General features: G+C 45.9%; 1 protein-coding gene across 1 annotated transcript in view; it reads right to left on the bottom strand.

Annotated features, from left to right (window-relative positions):
* The window catches only part of CEP350 (centrosomal protein 350), an 821,600-nt gene that overhangs the window by 748,967 nt on the left and 51,870 nt on the right, over positions 1-20,763 (bottom strand). The window contains exon 7 of the mRNA XM_069232082.1: positions 4,477-4,584. Within this exon, the coding sequence (XP_069088183.1) occupies positions 4,477-4,584 (108 nt within the window). The remainder of the gene's footprint in view (positions 1-4,476; positions 4,585-20,763) is intronic.

Consider the following 20,763-nt stretch of genomic DNA (forward strand, 5'->3'; position numbering starts at 1 on the left):
AGAGGGAGTTCGGGGGGCCAACGGCATATCGACAGGGTTAAAAGGCAAGAAATGTACTAAGGATATACTACAAGTGCAGCTGTTTTCCTGTGGAGTCTTACAACATTGAGATTGAGTTTGGGCCATGTCCATGGAGGCTAACCAGGTGAGGAGCTTGCAGGCCTTGTTGCCCTCGGAGGGTATGATGGCAGTATATGCAGAATAATGTAGACACCTGAGCCTCTCTGAGAGGGCAGCCTCATTGGTGTGGGCCTCTGTGAGAGTCCTACAAAGGCAAGAATCAAGAACAAACCACCGCTCAAGACTAGTAGAAGCCTCCATGGGTCTCACAAGGTCATCCTCAAGGCTCCTGCTATTATCCTTTCACGGGTGCAGAGGCCCTAAACTACTAAACTACTACTTTAAGGGCATACCACTCAATAAGTCTTAAACTTGTCAAATGTGCATCACTTTCAAAATATTCCTGAAGCCTTGTGTTCCCTAAGTCATGTTCAACCGTTTCAAGTAAGTTTGTTAGACATCCATCTGTTTTGTCTTTCAAAGAACCAGCAAGGCCCTGGTGGGGCTATACTTAAAGGTTACTGCCTTCTTCCGCTTATTGGATCCCTTTTTAAGTCACCAGTTATGATGGCTGACCCACATGTTCTCACTGTTCCCTTTTGTGATGCCACACTGGGGTCTAAATTTGTTTTTCACTTATCAAATGTACACCCCATTCAAACCCATGCATAGTTCTCCCTTACACCGGTTAATCATCAAAACAGTGTTCCTTATGGCAATCACATTCTTTCTTAACAAATTAGCCCTTCAGAGAAAGGAGGCTTTTCTGCAGAAGGTGGTTACCAACTTTCATATAGGAAGAAATGGTTTCACCGACTTGACCCTAAAGGTGCTTGTAGTTTTTACATTGATCAAACCAGAGAATACTGGCAAGGGTAACACCTTTTTGATGGCTTCTCAGGAGCAGAAAAAGAGAAATCAGTGCAGAAGAGGACCATTTTGTGATGGATAGTTGTAAGGAAATGCCTCCTTGGCATGGTTACCCCCTAACTTTTTGTCTTTGCTGATGCTATGTTATGATTTGAAAGTGTGCTGGGACCCTGCTAACCAGGCCCCAGCACCAGTGTTCTTTCCCTAAACTGTACTTTTGTCTCCACAACTGGCACAACCCTGGCACTCAGGTAAGTCCCTTGTAACTGGTACCCCTGGTACCAAGGGCCCTGATGCCAGGGAAGTTGTCTAAGGGCTGCAGCCTGTCTTTTGCCACCCCAGGGACCCCTCACTCAGCACATACACACTGCCTCACAGCTTGTGTGTGATAGTGGGGAGAAAATGACTAAGTCGACATGGCACGCCCCTCAGAGTGCCATGCCAACCTCACACTGCCTGTGGCATAGGTAAGTCACCCCTCTAGCAGGCCTTACAGCCCTAAGGCAGGGTGCACTATAACACAGACGATGATATATGTGCATGAGCACTATGCCCCTACAGTGTCTAAGCAAAACCTTAGACATTGTAAGTGCAGGGTAGCCATAAGAGTATATGGTCTGGGAGTTTGTCAAACACGAACTCCACAGTTCCATAATAGCTACACTGAAAACTGGGAAGTTTGGTATCAAACTTCTCAGAACAATAAAGGCACACTGATGCCAGTGTGCAATTTATTGTAGAATACACCCAGAGGGCATCTTAGAGATGCCCCCTGAAAACAGACTCGACTTCCAGTGTAGGCTGACCAGTTCCTGCCAGCCTGCCACACACCAGACATGTTCCTGGCCACATGGGGAGAGCGTCTTTGTCACTCTGTGGCCAGGAACAAAGCCTGTACTGGGTGGAGGTGCTTCTCACCTCCCCCTGCAGGAACTGTAACACCTGGCGGTGAGCCTCAAAGGCTCACCCCTTTTGTTACAGCGCCCCAGGGCATCCCAGCTAGTGGAGATGCCCGCCCCTCCGGCCACTGCCCCCACTTTTGGCGGCATGGCTGGAGGAGATAATGAGAAAAACAAGGAGGAGTCACCTACCAGTCAGGACAGCCCCTAAGGTGTCCTGAGCTGAGGTGACCCCTGCCTTGAGAAATCCTCCATCTCGAGTCTGGAGGATTCCTCCAATAGGATTAGGGATGTGCCCCTCTCCCCACAGGGAGGAGGCACAAAGAGGGTGTAGCCACCCTCAGGGACAGTAGCCATTGGCTACTGCCCTCCCAGACTTAAACACACCCCTAAATTCAGTATTTAGGGGCTTCCCAGATCCCAGGAAATCAGATTCCTGCAACCTTAACAAGAAGGACTGCTGACCTGAAGCCCTGCAGGGAAGACTGAGACGACAACTGCCTTGGCCCCAGCCCTACCGACCTGTCTCCCAACTTCGTAGAAAACTGCAACAGCAACGCATCCAACAGGGACCAGCGACCTCTGAAGCCTCAGAGGTCTGCCCTGCAACCAAGGACCAAGAAACTCCCGTGAACAGCAGCCCTGTTCAAAAACCTGCAACTTCTTTGCAACAAAAAAGCAACTTTAAAGACTTCACGTTTCCCACAGGAAGCGTGAGACTTCCCACTCTGCACCCGACACCCCCGACACGACCTGCAGAAAACCAACGCCTCAGGAAGTACTACCCGGCAACTGCGAGCCCGTGAGTAACCAGAGACGACCCCCCTGATCCCCCACAGCGACGCCTGCAGAGAGAATTCAGAGGCTCCCCCTGACCGCGACTGCCTGCAACAAGGGACCCGAAGCCTGGAACCAACACTGCACCCGCAGCCCCCAGGACCTGAAGGAACAGAACTCCAGTGCAGGAGCGACCCTCTGCCTAGACCAGGTGGTGGCTGCCCCAAGGAGTCCCCCCCCTGTGCCTGCCTGTATCGTTGAAATGACCCCCGGTCCCTCCATTACTTCCTATACAAAACCAGACACCTGTTTGCACTCTGCACCCGGCCGCCCCTGTGCCGCTGAGGGTATACTTTCTGTGCCTTCTTGTATCCCCCCCCGGTGCTCTACAAAACCCCTCTGGTCTGCCCCCCGAGGACGCGGGTACTTACCTGCTGATAGACTGGAACCGGGGCACCATTGAAACCTATGTGTTTTGGGCACCTCTTTGACCTCTGCACCTGCCGTCCCTGAGCTGCTGGTGTGGTAACTTTGGGGTTGCCTTGAACCCCCAACGGTGGGCTACCTATGCCCCAACTTTGAGACTTGTAAGTGTTTTACTTACCTACAAAACTAACCTTTACTTACCTCCCCCAGGAACTGTTGATTTTTGCACTGTGTCCACTTTGAAAATAGCGTATTGCCGTTTTTACAAAGACGGTATGTGATGTTGCTTTTATTCAAAGTTCCTAAAGTATCTAAGTGAAGTACCTTACATTTACCCTCTGATAAGCCTACTGCTCGACCACACTACCACAAAATAGAGCATTAGAATTATCTCTTTTTGCCACTATCTTACCTCTAAGGGGAACCCTTGGACTCTGTGCACGCTATTTCTTACTTTGAAATAGTATATACAGAGCCAACTTCCTACAATTGTCCTACATATAAAAATCTGCTATGGACTAGCTAAGAAGCAGCCCCCGCAGGGTTACAAGCTCCCTATAGCAGAGCAAAAGGCTGCTACCACTGCACTGGCACGTGTGTGCCAGTCAGACATTTGCCAGGTCGCTACATGGATGTCCCTTCACAAGTTCACAAAGCACTCCTGCTTAGACAATCAGGTTTGATAAGATAGGCATTTTGCTTAATCTGCCCTGTAGGATTTTCTGGTCCAAGTCATTCCACAGAACAACCACCTAGGGAAGTGTACTTCTTTGGTATCTATTCACAAGGTGAGATATCTGCAGTTAGAAGTTTCTATCAGAACAAGTTAATTACCTTCAGTAATGCCTTTTCTGGTAGAAACTCTAACTGCAGATTCCGCACCAACCCACCCTCATCTGTTCTGTGGAATGGAGTCAAATTGTCCATTAATAAGATTCCAAATCTGAAACATCTGCAATCTACATTTCTGCTTTCAATGGATTTAAATGGCTCTATCTCAGATGGCACCGTGGAGGTCAGAAAGCGAGCAGATATGGCAGTCTTATTGTGGCCTGACGTCCTATACAGAAACGAAGAAGTAGTCGTGGAGCTGCACAATGCCACATGTCGATGCAAGAAGGAATTGCTTTAAAGTTTCTGGATTCATTCTAGTGCCTGGGAAAATACACAAGGTGAGGAGACTGCAGTTAAAAGTGTCCATTAGAAACATATTTTGGGAGCCTGCACATAAGTAGCTGTATACTTCATTTATGTATATTAATGGAAATCCCATGATGGAGAAAGTTATTTAGAGAGATGCACTTTCTGATACACATTTGACTAACTTATTTTAAGTTGTTCCTGGTCTTATCAATTTTACACATTGCAATTTTTAGCCAATGTCGAGTGTTGACTAACATAACAGATAAATCGGTGAATCTTCCCCATATCCTTCAGTACTCACCCTTCAATGCCAGGTCACGGTACAGCTCCCGGCTAATGTTGTGAAACTCTGCTTCAGGCCATACTTTACCATCTGGAGTTCTTATCTTTGTCTCTGTCGGATTGAAGCCTACACCAGAAAGACACATAGGCCATTTCAGTCAGTAAAAGCAGAAACGATTCAAGGAACTAGAGCAATAAGGACAATTGAAGATGTCTGGGAGAAAATGCTTTGACCCAATACAATTAGCCATTGGCTTATAGCATAGTGTTGAGGATGAGGCATGAGTAGCAGAGATTTTCACACAACGTGTCTTCATTTAGCTAGAATTCCATTCATACAGCTCTTCTCCCACAAATTCTCAGGCCATACTCCCAACTTTTAAACCCACTTAATCTCAAAGTTATTCTTCTTCTACAAATAGTAACAACTGCATAACACACAGACTGCTATATCAGTTAATGCTTTCACCAACATATATTTGCTGCATCATATCATTAATCAACTGCTCTTCCAAACAAATGACACTGAAGTCACCCACCTAGGATCACTTTCTCATGAACAGAGGCCAAAGAAGGAGCAGTACGGTGCAAATAGTCAGACTGACTTATTTTTAAATAATCATCAAGGTTTAGTGAGCCTTACCTTCCAATAAACAGAAGGACTATAAAGATCCCTCAACACACTTGTCAAACTATTTTCACAGCAGTTCAGCTCATTTTCAGGAACAACCAGGCTTCCACACTTCCTTTTGCTCTCTCCTTACCTGGCTATCTGTCCCCCGCTTTTTCCCCTATTCCCTTTCTGTTTCTTCTACCTCCTTTCACCTCCACAATTCCCTCAGCTCTTGGAGTCTCACCCGCTTGGTGACTATCATTCTTTTTCTATCACCCCTACCTTTTTTCTTTTCAACCCTACACAATGTTGACTTCTCTGTTTTCCTTTTCATTGTAGGAGGCTGGTCTGGCTTATAGTGGGTACCTTGTGGTACTTACACCTTGTGCCAGGTACAGTTATCCCTTATTAGTAGAATAGAGGTGTTCTAGCAGCTTTGGCTGATAGTGGTAGCTATATCAGAGCAGCTTAGACTAAACTAGGAGACATGCAAAGCTCCTACCATACCACTTATATCATACAGCACTATATCACAAGAAAACACAATACTCAGTTACTAAAGATAAAGGTACTTTATTTTAGTGACAATATGCCAAAAGTATCTCAGAGGATACACTCCCTTAGGAGGTAAGTAATATATATGTGCACAAATTATATGCAAATTATATGTACACAAACCAAAATCAGGTAAGTAACAGTTAGAAAAGTAGTGCAAACAATGTAGAATCACAATAGAATGCAATAGGTAGAAATAGGCCTGGGGCAACACAAACCATATACTCCAAAAGTGGAATGCGAACCACGAATGGACCCCAGGCCTAGTGTAGGTTACAGAGGGTCGCTGGGACTGTTAGAAAACACTAAGGGTGTCTAAGATCCCCAATACCCTGAAAAGTAGGAGTAAAGTTACCCTACTATCCCAGAAAGACAGTAAAGTCGAGACAGGGGATTCTGCAAGGACAACAACTGCCAGCAAAACACTGAAGATGGTTTCCTGGACCTGAGGACCTGTAAAGGAAGGGGACCAAGTCCACAAGTCACGCAAGTGTCCGGGGGGGCAGGAGCCCACTAAACCCTGGATGAAGGTGCAAAAGGGCTGCCTCTGAGTGGAAGAAGCCGAAGATTCTGCAACAACGTAAGATGCCAGGAACTTCTCCTTTGGTCAGAAGATGTCCCACGGAGTGCTGGAGGATGCAGAGTTGTTTCCACGCAGAAAGACCGCAAACAAGCCTTGCTAGCTGCAAGAGTCGCGGTTGAGGATTTTGGGTGCTGCTGGGGCCCAGGAAGGACCAGCAGGTCGCCCCTTGGAGGAGGAGACAGAGAGGGCACTCAGCAATTCAGAGAGTCCCTGCAGAAGCAGGCAGCACCCGCAGAAGTACTGGAACAGGCACTTATAAGATCTGAGGACAGCGGTCGACTCAGAGTCACAAAGGAGGGTCCCACGACGTCGGAGTCCATCTCAGCGACTTGGGCAATGCAGGACGGAGTGCCGGGGACCTGGACTAGGCTGTGCACAAAGGAAGTCTTGGAAAAGTGCACAGAAGCCCGAGCAGCTGCAGATCACGCAGTACACAGGATTACTGTCTGGCGTGGGGAGGCAAGGACTTACCTCCACCAAATTTGGACAGAAGGGCCACTGGACTGTGACACTTGGACCCAGCTCCTGTTTTCCAGGGACCACGCTCGTCAAGATGAGAAGGGACTCAGAGGACTGGTGATGCAGAAGTTTGGTGCCTGCGTTGGTGGGGGAAGATTCCGTCGACCCACGGGAGATTTCTTCTTGGCTTCCAGTGCAGGGTGAAGGCAGACAACCCTCAGAGCATGCACCACCAGGAAACAGTCGATAAAGCTGGCAGAATGAGGCGCTACAAAGTTGCTGGTAGTCTTCTTGCTACTTTGTTGCGGTTTTGCAAGCGTCCTGGAGCAGTCATCGGTCGATCCTTGGCAGAAGTAGAAGAGGGAAGTGCAGAGGAACTCTGGTGAGCTCTTGCATTCGTTATCTGAGGAATAGCCTAGAGGAGAGACCCTAAATAGCCCACAGAGGAGGATTGGCTACTGAGAAAGGTAAGCACCTATCAGGACGGGTCTCTGACACCACCTGCTGGCACTGGCCACTCAGCTGTCCATTGTGCCCTCACACCTCTGCATCCAAGATGGCAGAGGTCTGGGACACACTGGAGGAGCTCTGGGCACCTCCCCTGGGAGGTGCTGATCAGGGGAGTGGTCACTCACCTTTCCTTTGTCCAGTTACGCGCCAGAGCAGGGCTGGGGGATCCGTGAACCGGTGTAGACTGGCTTATGCAGAGAGGGCACCATCTGTGCCCATCAAAGCATTTCCAGAGGTTGGGGGAGGCTACTCCTCCCCAGGCCTTCACACCTATTTCCAAAGGAAGAGGGTGTAACACCCTCTCTCAGAGGAAATTCTTTGTTCTGCCTTCCTGGGACCAGGCTGCCCAGGCCCCAGGGGGGCAGAAACCTGTCTGAGGGGTTGGCAGCAACAGTAGCTGCAGTGGAGCAAGTTTGGCAGTACCCGGCTCTGTGCCGGAGACCCGGGATGCATGGAATTGTCCCAATACCAGAATGGTATTGGGGTGACAATTCCATGATCCTAGACATGTTACATGGCCATGTTCGGAGTTACCATTGTGACGCTACATATAGGTATTTACCTATATGTAGTGCACGTGTGTAATTGTGTCCCCACACTCACAAAGTCAGGGGAATTTGCCCTGAACAATGTGGGGGCAACTTGGCTAGTGCCAGGGTGCCCACACACTAAGTAACTTTGCACCTAACCTTCACCAAGTGAGGGTTAGACATATAGGTGACTTATAAGTTACTTATGTGCAGTGAAAAATGGCTGTGAAATAACGTGGACGTTATTTCACTCAGGCTGCAGTGGCAGTCCTGTGTAAGAATTGCCTGAGCTCCCTATGGGTGGCAAAAGAAATGCTGCAGCCCATAGGGATCTCCTGGAACCCCAATACCAGGGGTACCTAGGTACCATGTACAAGGGAATTATAAGGATGTTCCAGTGTGCCAGTGAGAATTGGTAAAATTAGTCACTAGCCTGCAGTGAAAATTTTTAAAGCAGAGGAAGCAAAAACACTGAGGTTCTGGTTAGCAGAGCCTCAGTGTTACAGTTAGGCACCACACAGGGAACACATACAGGGCATACATTATGAGCACTGGGGTCCTGACTAGCAGGATCCCAGTGACACATAGGCAAAAACAAACATACTTACAGTAAAAATGGAGGTAACATGCCAGGCAAGATGGTACCTTCCTACATTCATCGCCTCCTATGTGATGTTCATCTTTCACCATCCTTTCTCACTGTTTAATCTTCTCCTCCCTTGTCTGCACACCCTCCTCACCTCCCAACATCAACCTTTTGCTCACACCACTTCTTCTAACTATGCATTCCTTGACCCTCCTTTCCTGCACAGCATCTTTCTTGTACCTTCATCATGCTATCTTCCATTGCCCTGCCTCTGCTGTCTCACTCCCCTCTCACAATCTCCCTACATTCGCTCTTACACAACCATCGTCCAACACAACTCTCCTAAACTAATCAGGTAGCCCCTTCTCTACACCTTCACCCTTACAACTTTTTTGTTGCTACCACATAAATGATCCACCTCCTCACCCACTAAAATGCTGCAATCTTGTCATGTTACTCTGTACCCAGCCACCTCAACACAAGACACCTAAATACACCCTAACGTAGCTGACAAAATGCCATGCTATACAAATTACCTGCTTGCAAATACCCCACCTCATTATTATTTGACAAAGACAGCACATTCACACAAAGACTCTGCATCAAAAAGTCAAGACATGCTAACTTAAAACCCACAATTTTCCATATATCACTGTAGGAAGCTGGCTCTGAATATACTATATCAAAATGAGATATATTGTGCACAGAGTCCAGGGGTTCCCCAGAGGCTTAACAGAGGCTAAAGCAGATCCTAGTTTCCTAGGAGCCTCACATGCTCCCTACAGGTTCTCCTCTCGGATGCGGTGCAATGGTGGCTCATGCACATGGAGGCCTGGAACAGGAGTGCGATTTTAGGTTCGCAACCGGATCTGGTGATAAGAGTCAAACGCAGTGGCACTGGCTGCGGTACACCTTGTGGGGAGTTCACCACCAGAGGCAGATGGTCCACCTCAGAGCAAGCCCTACATATAAACTGCCCGGATCTGATGGCAGACTCTGTTTACTGTGAAGTATTTGAACAGGAAATGTGCTCAATGCTGTGTCCTCTTGAAGATGGACAATGTAGTAGTAGTCTGCTACAGAAACCATCAGGTCGGAGGGGGGTGGGGGAAGCATTCCAGAGCTCTGCTGGATCTTGCAAAAATTTAAATGACTCCTCCTCTTCAACCTTCTACCTATCACAACCGAGATCTGGTCGATCCAGGTTCCACAGGGGGAGATCCAAAGGCCACCAATCTTTCTCCCAGGAGTCAGGATCCACAGGTGAGATTGATTGCTAGTTCAGATGTAATGTTGGGGGGCAGAACTCGGAATTTTCTGCATGCATGGGGTCTGATTACTTCAGATGCTTGGGTCTTAGAGGCTGTTCAAGGGTTCAAACTGAAATTTTACGAGTCCCCGTCTCAACTGTGCCCTCCTTGTCCAACATATTTTACCCTTCAAGAACACAGTCTCATTTCTGCAGAAATCTCTGCGCTGATAACAAAGGGGCCGTTGTCAAGGTACAGAAACACCCTTTCGGGTTTATCAGTCCAGTGTTTCTAGTGGACAAAAAAGGGGGTGGTTCTCGTCTGGTTCTAAACTTAAAAGACTTCAACGTTTTTTTTTTACTGTACCGTCATTTCAAAATGGAGGGCATTCACTTGTTGAGAGACATTCTCAAAGAGGGAGACTGGATGGTCCGTTTAGATTTGAATGATGCTTACCTGTCCATTCCTATTTTTCCTCCGCATCGGAGATTTCTTCAATTCCTTTGGGAAGACGAGTATTACAAGTACAAAGTTCATCCCTTTGGCCTGTCATCTGCCCCCTGGTGCTTCACGAAGGTGATGCGTCTAGTTGTAGAGTCCCTTCGTTCTCAAGGGGTCCGTCTAATAATTTATCTAGACAACATTTTGATTATGGCCCAAATCAAGACCTTCTGCATTACCACCTGGTGTGCACGGTGTCTCTGCTTCAGAGCTTGGGTTTTATAATCAATGTCCAGAAATCTATTCTGACCTCTTCACAACGGATGGATTTTCTGGGTTTCCAGATAGACTCCGTTCAATCCCAATTGGTACTTCCCCCGGGGAAGATTCAGTCGATCAAGAGGGAGTTGAGGTCTCTCTTATCCAAACAGACTGTATCATTGAGGGCGATTGCCCGCATGGTAGGCCTGCTCTCTTCTTCGATCCAAGCGATCTTCCCGGGTCCTCTACACTACAGAGCCCTTCAACGATTAAAGATATCCCATCTTCAAAGGGGTCTCGGTTATGCGGACCAAGTTCTCCTCTCCGAGGAAGCTCGTGCAGAGATGACTTGGTGGTTGGAGCACATGGAGACTTGGAACGGCACAGCTATCTTCAGCTCGTCCCCGGATGTAGTGATAGAGCCCGATGCCAGTCATTAGGGCTGGGGAGCCTGTTGCGGATCAGTCCCCACGGGAGGCAGATGGTCCAACACGGAGCTGAACCTTCACATCAATTGTTTGGAGCTCCTGGCTGGCTCTTTTGCCATCAAGAGTCTCTCCCCTCTCAAGGCGAACTGATGTAGCCTTCTACGCATGGACAATATCTCAGTGGTGAGATATGTCAACAAGTTGGGGGGAACTCGTTCCCGCATTTTAGCAGAGATCGCCAAGGAATTTTGGCACTTTTGCCTTCAGCACAGGACTCAGTCGTCGCGGAGTACCTTCCAGGGACCAGCAACCTTGTGGCGGACTGGAACTCGCGACATCTGAGAGATGACAGCGATTGGAGACTACACCCCAGAGTTTTCCGGGCACTCTTTGCTCGGTGGGATCCTTTCTCGATAGGCTTGTTTGCGTCTCACCTCAATCGGCAGATCAAACGTTTTATCAGTTGGAGGCCGGATCCGAAAGCGACGTACACGGATGCTTTCCTTCAGAACTGGTCTCAGGAACAGGGGTACGCTTTTCCTCCCTTCTTAATGATCCCCAGGGTATTGGCACAGATCAGACATCAGCATGCGGATCTGGTTCTGGTGACTCCTCTTTGGAGGTCACAAGCATGGTTTCCGCTGGCAATGGAGTTGAGTTGTGATCATCCGATCCTGCTTCCCTTCCGAGAGAATCTACTCCAGGACCCTCTGGGTCTTCCGCATCCATTGGTCCTGTCGGGACAGTTATCTCTGGTGGTGTGGCGTCTTTCAGGATGGAGTATCCCAGGACTTTCGAAGGAATCTTCCGATTTCATTGCAGGTTCCTGGTCCTCCAGTGCTCACAAGAGATACGCTTCGGCTTGGAAGCGCTGGAGTACTTGGTGTAGTGCTAGGGGTACGAATCCTTCTTCGGCAGATTGCTGTCTGGTCCTAGATTTTGTATCTTCTTTAGCTGCATCAGGTCTAGCTTATCGATCCATTAATAATTATCGGTCTGCTATTTTGGCGGGACATTTGCCTATTAAGGGCAAACCTATTGGGGAGTTTCCCATTGTTTGTAAATTAATAAGAGGTATCAGATTGGCTAATCCTCCTCGCTACTCTTCCCTTTGGGATGTGAACATTGTTCTACGTTTTTTTAGGATCATGGCCTCCCAATAGATTTTTATCTAGAAAACAGCTCTCAGCCAAACTCACGATGTTGTTATGTTTAATTTCGTGTAAGAGAGTCTCGGATGATAGAGCTCTGGATTTAGCAGGGAGAGAGTTTTCCCCTGATGGAGTAACTTTTTCCATTTTGCGTAGAACTAAATGTAATCTGAAGTCAGTTTCTTATCCCAGTTTCGTGGACAATCCCAAACTTTGTGTGGTACAGTGTCTTAGAGCTTATGAGGTGAGTACAGAAGAGTTTTGTTCTGATATGGGGGGGGGGTCAATTGCTCATTTCTTTGGTTAAGCCTTATCATCCTGTTTCATCAGACACACTGGGTAGATGGATGTGATAGCTATTGAATGAAGCAGACATTGATGTATCTATATTTGGTGCTTACTCCTCCAGAGATGCTATGACTTCAAAGGCTTTTGCTTTGGGTTCTCGTTTGGAAGACATTCTAAGGACGGCAGAATGGTCCTCCCCTTCTACTTTTAAAACTTTCTACTGTAAACCTATTGTGTATATTGCATCAGTGGTAGTAAATCAGCTTTGAACAAGCAGAATCTGAGCCTCCAGTCCAGATATAGAATAAAAACAATTCTAGCATTCGCGTTAAGAAATCTTCAATTCTATTAAGGACACGGAGGAGAGGATTATCCCACTGCACTGTATATATATGTTATCTTCTTGTACATCATGTTAATATGAAGCTTATGCACAAGTATACTGTATTTCAGTGCTATCCCACCCTATTTGGTAGTACGTATAAGGATAATTTTATGATGTTCAGTTTTTATGGTCTGATTTTTCTTTTTTCCTAGGAAATGATGAGAAGTAATTTTCAGTTAGTTCTGTCACCGTTTAAAGTTTCCATGATGGTTGGAGAATTTTTTTTGTTTCTCCAGGTCATCTTTTTCCAGGAATTCGTTTGCAGGATTCATGTTTAAGACTGTGACTTTCAATCTGTTGCGAATATTTGGCAAAGAAAGAGAAGTTGATAGGTGTGAAGCAACACTTTATAGACGTCCTCCTCTATGGTTATCACATGACATATCAGGCATTGGGATATGTAGTTTTTTGTTTTCCATGGTTTTGATTGGCTGCTGTTAAAATAAAGAGCATGGAAAGAGATGCATAATCCTCGCCTCTGTGTCCTTAATAGAACTGAAAAATTCTTAACGCGAATGCTAGAATTTTTTTTATTGAAAATAAAAGAGCATTATTACCCAATAGGATGCATGCAGGTTAACACAACAGATTTAAAAAACTGGCACCGTGCCTTTAAGGCCCTGAGCACCTCCAGTATCCCACCATGCCTCAGAGGTGAGAGTGAGGTGACAGTTGGTTCACAGTTAGGTCAGTACTTTTTTACGGTGATAAGAAGAAGTAGATTAGACAAATGAGTACTGCTGTACCTTTTAAACCACGTCCGGAGAGGAGGGCAGGTTGTTTACGACTTTGATGAGGATACCCCTGGAAGAGAACTAGGATTTACAGGTAAGTAACTTTCCCTTCTCTTCCAGGGGATCCTCATTAATAGTCTTAAACACTGAATAGATTAGCAAGCCCATCCCATACCCCTGCGGACGAAGCGGTAGAAGCACAAGCAGTCTATTTGTCTTAGTTAAATACATTTCTTAATGAGGACTGACCCACTTGAGTGTCTGTCTTAGCATCTGAATCCAGACATTAGTGCCTTGTAAAAGTATGCACAGATCTCCATGTTGCAGCCTTGAAAATCTCAGACATGGGCACATTCTTGAGAAGGGCTGTCGTTGCCGCCTTGCCTCTTGCAGAATAAGCTTTAGGGTTGACAGCCAATTGTTTGTTGGCCAGTAGGTATGCAATCAGAATACATGAGACTATCCACCTAGAAACCGTCTGTTTTGAGGCCGCCCAGCCTGTTCTCATGTGGCCATAGTTTACAAATAAGTGATCAGATTGTCTGATATCCTTAGTCTCATCGAGATAACATTTTAACACTCTCTTCAAGTCCAGTGAGTGCAATGTTCTCTCTGCGGGTGTAGAAGGTTTGGAAAAAATGTTGGAAGAGATATGGTCTGATTAATATGGAAGTCAGAAACCACCTTAGGTAAGAACCCAGGATGGGCCGTAAAACTTATCATGAAAAACTGTGTAGGCTTCTTTTGAACAAAGAGCTTGGATTTCACTGACCCTTCTAGCTGAAGTAATGGCAACAAGAAAAGCTGTCTTCCACGTAAAGTGTTGCAAAGAAGCTTTGTGTATGGGCTCAAAGGGAGCGGTCGTAAGTCTAGACAAGACCACATTCAATTCCCATGGGAAAACTTTTTGCAAGCCTTCTAGAAAATCCTTAACCACAGGCATAGTAAAAAAATGACTTTTGTGAGGGCGATTTACGATAAGCCATAATGGCTGACAAATGTACCTTAATGGAGGAAAACTGCAGTCCCAACTTTGCAAAGTGAAGGAGGTAGGGTAGAATAACCTCCTTTTGAGCCATGATAGGATTGAGATCATTCTGGACGCACCACATGTAGAATCTTTTCCATTTGAATGCAGAAGAGCGCCGTGTCGAGGGTCTTTTAGACTCCCTTAAAATATCCATGCATTCTTGTGAGAGGCCTAGATGGCCATACTGCGGGAATTCAGGAGCCATGCTGTCAAGCTCAGCGAGGGAAGATTGGGATGCATAACTTTCCCGTCTAATCTGTGGAGAAGATCCGGTCTGCACAGCAGCCTCTTGTGAGGGTTTTCTGACAAATGGAGGAGATCCGTGTAAGCCTCCATTGGTGGGGCCATTCTGGGGCTATCAGTATCATCCTGATTTTGGACCTGTAAAGTTTGTTGATCACTGTGGGAATTAGGGGAATGGGTGAAAAAGCATAGAGTAATGTCTCTGACCAATCTATCAACAGGACATTCCCTCTCATCCCTGGTCGGTAAAATCTGGATGCAAAGTCTCGGCATTTTTTGTTGTTTTCGTCAGCAAAAAGGTCTAATTGAGGATACCCCCCCAGGGATGTGGAATTCCTATCGCCCGACGCCCGGGACATCTTGTTTGGGGTCAAGGGCAACAAGTTTTTATGTTTACTTTGTCCTTGGGACAAGTAGGCCCAACTCTCTGCAGCACAAACCCTTTGGCTGCTTGTTTACAGAGAGTGGAACTCTCTGCAGTTGAGGTAATGTTTCCAAAAGATAATGCTGTTCGAACTTGTATTTATGGTTCATTATTTGAAAGCCTTAATTATTAGGGTGAGTGCTGTAAATAAATGTTTTAAGGTCACACTTCACTGCTGACGTTGGTTCCAGTACAAAAAAAAAAAACGTGTATACACATGTTTGAAAAGTTTAGGCTATGAGGCTAAGTATAATGCTCCCAGAATGCTCTCTGATTAGATGCAAATGAAGTGTCATTTAGAAAATGTGTTGATGCATGCTAGTATTCCCCAAAACTATTTCTAATGGAAAATCAGTGTAACCATTTTCAACACAATTATGGGAAGCATGAAAATAAACAAACACTGACAAAGCCAAATGATCTGACATATTTTTATAAGTCTTTTAGTTTCATCAATGCGTGTCTTGTTTTGACATGGCTTTTGTAACACTTTATTGTTGTGGGAGCTACCAGGCCCTCAACATTGTAACAAACACTGGCAAAAAAAATCCAAGAAGTTTTTGAACTCTAAAAGCACACGTTGCCACCAGTGGCATAACAAAGGCCCCGCAGCCGCCCTCCAGGGGGCCCCTTCAGCACAGCACCTGCCCTGAGTGAGTCTGGAGAGGGGGCTCATCCATGTTCTTTGCAAAGGGGCACCCTCCAGTTTCGTTACGTCACTGATTGCCACTGTAGTTCCCGACACTGAACAAAACTACTTTGTGTGCCAATATGCTCCTTGTGGAAGAGCAGAATGCGATCACTCACAGTAAAGCCAGCCGAAAGAGAGAGAAATAGAAGTTTAATAAAAACAAAATGTCTTTGTTAACACCAGACCTAATTAGGGACCAAGACCCACATGTAGGTAGCTTTTTGCATGTCGCAAACAGCGACTTTCTCTGTTTGCGATGTGCAAAAAGCACACTGCGATGCACAAAACCAGTTTTGCGACTCGCAATTAGGAAGGGGTGTTACCTTCCTAATTGCGACTCGCAGTGCAATGTAGGATTGTTTTGTGAACACCGGTGCAAACCAATCGCAGTTTGCACCCATTTCAAATGGGTGCTAACACTTTCGCAAAAGGGAAGGGGTCCCCATGGTACCCCTTCCCCATTGTGAATGTCACTGTAAACATTTTTTCAGAGCAGGCAGTGGTCCTGTGGACCACTGCCTGCTCTGAAAAAATTAAACGAAAACGTTTCATTTTTCGTTTTTGTAATGCATCTCGTTTTCCTTTAAGGAAAACGGGCTGCATTACAAAAAAAAAAAAAACTGCTTTATTGAAAAGCAGTCACCAACATGGTGGTCTGCTGTCTCCAGCAGGCCCCCATCCCTGTGAGGGCCGCCATTCGCAAGGGGGTCGCAAATTGCGACCCACCTCATGATTATTCATGAGGTGGGCATTTGCGAAGCCCTTGCGAATCACAGATGGTGTCAGGGACGCCATCCTACATTAGGATTTGCGACTCGCAAATTGCGAGTCGCTCTGACTAGCAATTTGCGGGTCGCAAATCTGAACCTACCTACATGTGGCCCCAAATTCTTAAAGAAAGTCACAAAAGTGCACCCATGGTATCTGTCGTACCCCTATAAAATATTTGTGAACTGTATTTTAGCATGGGTAAATACGCATGTGTAGATTTGCTGATGTGACAATCTATTGAGCCTTTGCAAGTTCATTTTCTCTCCAGCCACTTTTCTTCCCAACCCTGGAAGAAGTTCTAATTCTGCCATTGTCAGGAGTAAATGTCCAACCTTTCTTATTATGGGAAAATATTAGAGAGAAGCTGGTGAAAATCTTTAAAACATGCAGGTTAGTAGCTTTGCGGACTCAAAGGCATTCCAGTCCTGGAACTATTGCTTACTGCTTCCTCCAGCCCCAGTATGCAGATCTGCAGAAAGGTGGCAAAATAAGGAAATTGCTACAGTAGGGATTGAAACTGCAAGTATTCAAGCCCTACTATGGTAGTAGCCCTGGCATAATCAGAGAGGCTATTATCAGAGCTCTTACATAATGAGTTTGCTGCCATAATTTGTCGCCACACTACATGGCACCAAAGGGACAAGTAGATCTTTTTACAGGACAAGTAGATTTGAGAAGCAACCTGTCCCTTGGACAAGTAGATATTTTAATAAATTCCACACCCCTGCCCCCCACTGTCAAAAAAATTCTGTTACGACGTCGTCGTGAAGCACCCAGGCGTGCGAGTCAGAGATTTCGGCTGAGGGAATCCGCTTTTGTCTTTTGGTCCCCCGGAAGATGAACCGCTGTGACTGACAGCCTCATCGCTAGTAGCCAATGCCAGGTGGCTTGTGCCTCTCGAGATAGAGGGCAAGATCGAGTTCCCCCTTGTTTGTTCAAATAGTACATTGTGGTCATGTTGTCCGTTTCAACTAAAGTGGAGCTGCCCTTGTAAAAAGACTTGAGAGCCAGATGAACCGCCCTCAGTTCCAGCAACTCATGTGGTATTGCTGCTCTTTTTCCAACCACAGACCTTGGGCTTGGAGAGAGCCCATGTGAGCTCCCCAACCCTGTAGCGATGCATCCGTTAAAAGGGTCTCGGTAGGAGTGCTCTGATGAAAAGGAACCCCCACCAGCAGATGTTGTCGGCGAGTCCACCACTGTAGTGAGGTTTTTGCGACAGGTGAGAGGGTTATTCTGTCTTCCCATCTGGCTGTAAGTTGGCTCCACTGACCTTCCAGGTTCTCCTGAAGAGGTCTCATGTGTAGTCTGGCATTCAGAACAATGAAAATGCAGGAGGCCATAAAACCCAGTAGCAAAGCGATATGTCTGATAGTAGGTCATACAGTGTGAAGAATCGTGTGACACTTCTGCACTATTGATAATAGTCTCTTCTCCAAAGGATACACTCTTTCTAGATTTGTGTCCAGCGTTGCTCCTAGGTAGTGAAGCCTCTGGGTTGGAGTTAGTATGGACTTTTACAGATTGACCTGTAGACCTAGGGTGTCAAAGGTGTCCAAAACGATTTTGAGGTTGTGCAAGGTTTGGTCTGAAGTGCTGCCTTTCAGTAACCAATCGTCGAGGTACGGGTAAATAAAGATGTTTTTCTTCCTCAAGGGTGCTGCTATTGTTGCTACACAATTAGAAAATCTACGAGGGGCTGATTTTAGCCAGAAGGGTAGTACCCTGAATTGGTCTAACATTTGGATGCAACTACGAAGCGAAATAATTTGCATCCTGTAGATCTGTGGAACACATCCAGTCTCCTTGACCTATTACTACAGGGTCATGAGGCAGCAACGCCATTTCAGCAGGCGAAGTCTGTCCTGTAGCCGTCTCTGGTCGACTTTGAGGAGAGCTGGAATGGTGAGAGGCTCTTTTCGACGTTTCCAGCAAAGGTGAGGAGTGTCTCGACATCGAACAATGTAATGTCATCAACGGAATATCGTACAAACCGTGATTGCGAATGTGATAGTCCCGACGTCTCTAGTCTCGACATCGAACGCCCCGACGGCGAATGATGGCCCAACGTGGGAGTGTGTCTCGACATCGAATGGCACCTTGTCGTCGTCAGCGAAGACCTCGATCTTGTTCTTGAGGACGTCTTCGGCATTTACTGTTTCATCGTCTAATGGTCTGGGCACGCCCTTGACAGAGTATCAGCACGCCTGTGCTTGCTTGACGTCGAGTGGTGGGTGGCCGCCGACAGAGATCTATCTGGTTGCTTCTTCAACGGCATGCCCCTTGACGCCGGCTGTGTCGCCGTTGACAGAGGTGTACTCCTTGACGTTAGTTGACGACGTTGATGCGACGACAGGAGCGACGACGTCGACAGCGAACAAACCGGAATCTTCCTACCTTCTGAGGTGGATCTTGCTCGCCATTTGTCAGAGGAATCCGACGGCGAATGATGGCCCAACGGGGGAGTGTTTCTCGACATCGAATGGCACCTTGTCGTCGTCAGCGAAGACCTCGATCTTGTTCTTGAGGTCGTCTTCGGCATCTACTGTTTCATCGTCTAATGGTCTGGGCACGCCCTTGACAGAGTATCAGAACGCCTGTTCTTGCTTGACATCGAGTGGTGGGTGGCCGCCGACAGAGATCTATCTGGTTGCTTCTTCAACTGCATGCCCCTTGACGCCAGCAGTGTCGCCGTTGACAGAGGTGTACTCCTTGACGTTAGTTGACGACGTTGATGCGACGACAGGAGCGACGACGTTGACAGCGAACAAACAGGAATCTTCCTACCTGCTGAGGTGGATCTTGCTCGCCATTTGTCAGAGGAATCTTTTTCTCTGGAGACCTTCTTATGAAGAGATGAAGATTATGTTTTCTCTCTTTCATGTAAGCCACGGAGACAAATTCTTTCCCTGTCTTTCAAAGTTCTTTTAGACAGGTCCTGGAAGTGTTTGCAGGTCTCAGGACAGTGGCTTTGTGACAAACACACACTATGCAAACTGAGTGTGGGTCAGTCTGGGCCTTCTTTTTGCCACAAGCAGGGCATATCACAAAAACAGAAGGCATTTTCCTCAAAGAACATTTTTCTGGTAAAAAACTCAAAAAAATGAGAGCTCAATGCTCCAGGATCCTAAAAGAAGGAGCCGGAAAAAAGAACTGACCTAACTGTGAACCAACTGTCACCTCACTCTCACCTCTGAGGCATGGTGGGATACTGGAGGTGCTCAGGGCCTTAAAGGCACGGTGCCAGTTTTTTGGTTCTGTTGTGTTAACCTGCATGCAGCCTACTAGCTAATAATGCTCCTTTATTTTCAATGTAGTTTTTTCCTTTACAGTGAGTTGTTTATACTTTCTATGCTCTCTTCTTTGATTGCAGAAAGGTTTTACCTTTAATTGAAGAGTTTAATTAATTTTGTTTTAAAAAGCTCACAAAAAATAAAGCATTTTTAGCCTGTTTTCTCAACACAGACTGCATTATTGCTTGCACATGTATATAATATTATTGTATGAAAATTCTCTACTAGAATATTACTTTTCATATGCATTTGATACATATATGTGTGTTTATATATGCTCCGGGGTCCCCGTACGTAGGCAGGAATATTCAGTGTTTAAGACTATTGATGAGGATCCCATGGAAGAGAATCGTCTTCTTGAGTGTTACTAATGCATATTCTGATTGAAGAACATGCATGATATGTAGTTAAGTTCTCAATAGAGATGACAGTCTATCTTGTTGAAATGCTTAAGTGCTTTTGCTGATTTGTAATGAATGGCAGTTCATGTATGGGATTCTGATGATTGAATCTTGATCCATTGATTGTTGCAGGACCGCAGTAGTCCCAACAGGACTGAAATTTTCAATCGTCTGCCTTGGTTGCAGGAAGAAAGAGGCCAAGCGTCTACAGAAAGAGGTTCAAGAGTGACACTTCATTCTGATTGGGCAACGCATTCCCTTCTTTTCCCTTTGGATTATGGGAAAATTAAGTGTTTAATCCATGTTTTAAAATGGCTGCTGTTTAAAATCAAATGAAGAAAGTGTGGCATAATCCTTGCATCCTTGTACTTAATAGAATTGAAACGTTCCTTTATGAATGCTAGGAAATTTTTCATTCTGCTTATGCCCCTGGGCTATGATTCATATAGTATTATTTACATTTAATTAGGTTTCATTTACTTAAAGTTAATTTGTGTCCTTAACCCTGGCACCAATGCTTACCAATAAATATTTATAACTAATTATATTAAATGCATTTCACATTAAAATAAATGAATTCTTAACCTAATCAATTTTAAATAAATATAATCAATAATGTTCTAATTAATTTTGCTTAATAGGGTATCTCGGCCCTAATGTTAATTCTACATCTAGCTAA

Source organism: Pleurodeles waltl, chromosome 4_2 (assembly GCF_031143425.1).
Source record: "Pleurodeles waltl isolate 20211129_DDA chromosome 4_2, aPleWal1.hap1.20221129, whole genome shotgun sequence".
Classification (NCBI taxonomy): domain Eukaryota; kingdom Metazoa; phylum Chordata; class Amphibia; order Caudata; family Salamandridae; genus Pleurodeles; species Pleurodeles waltl.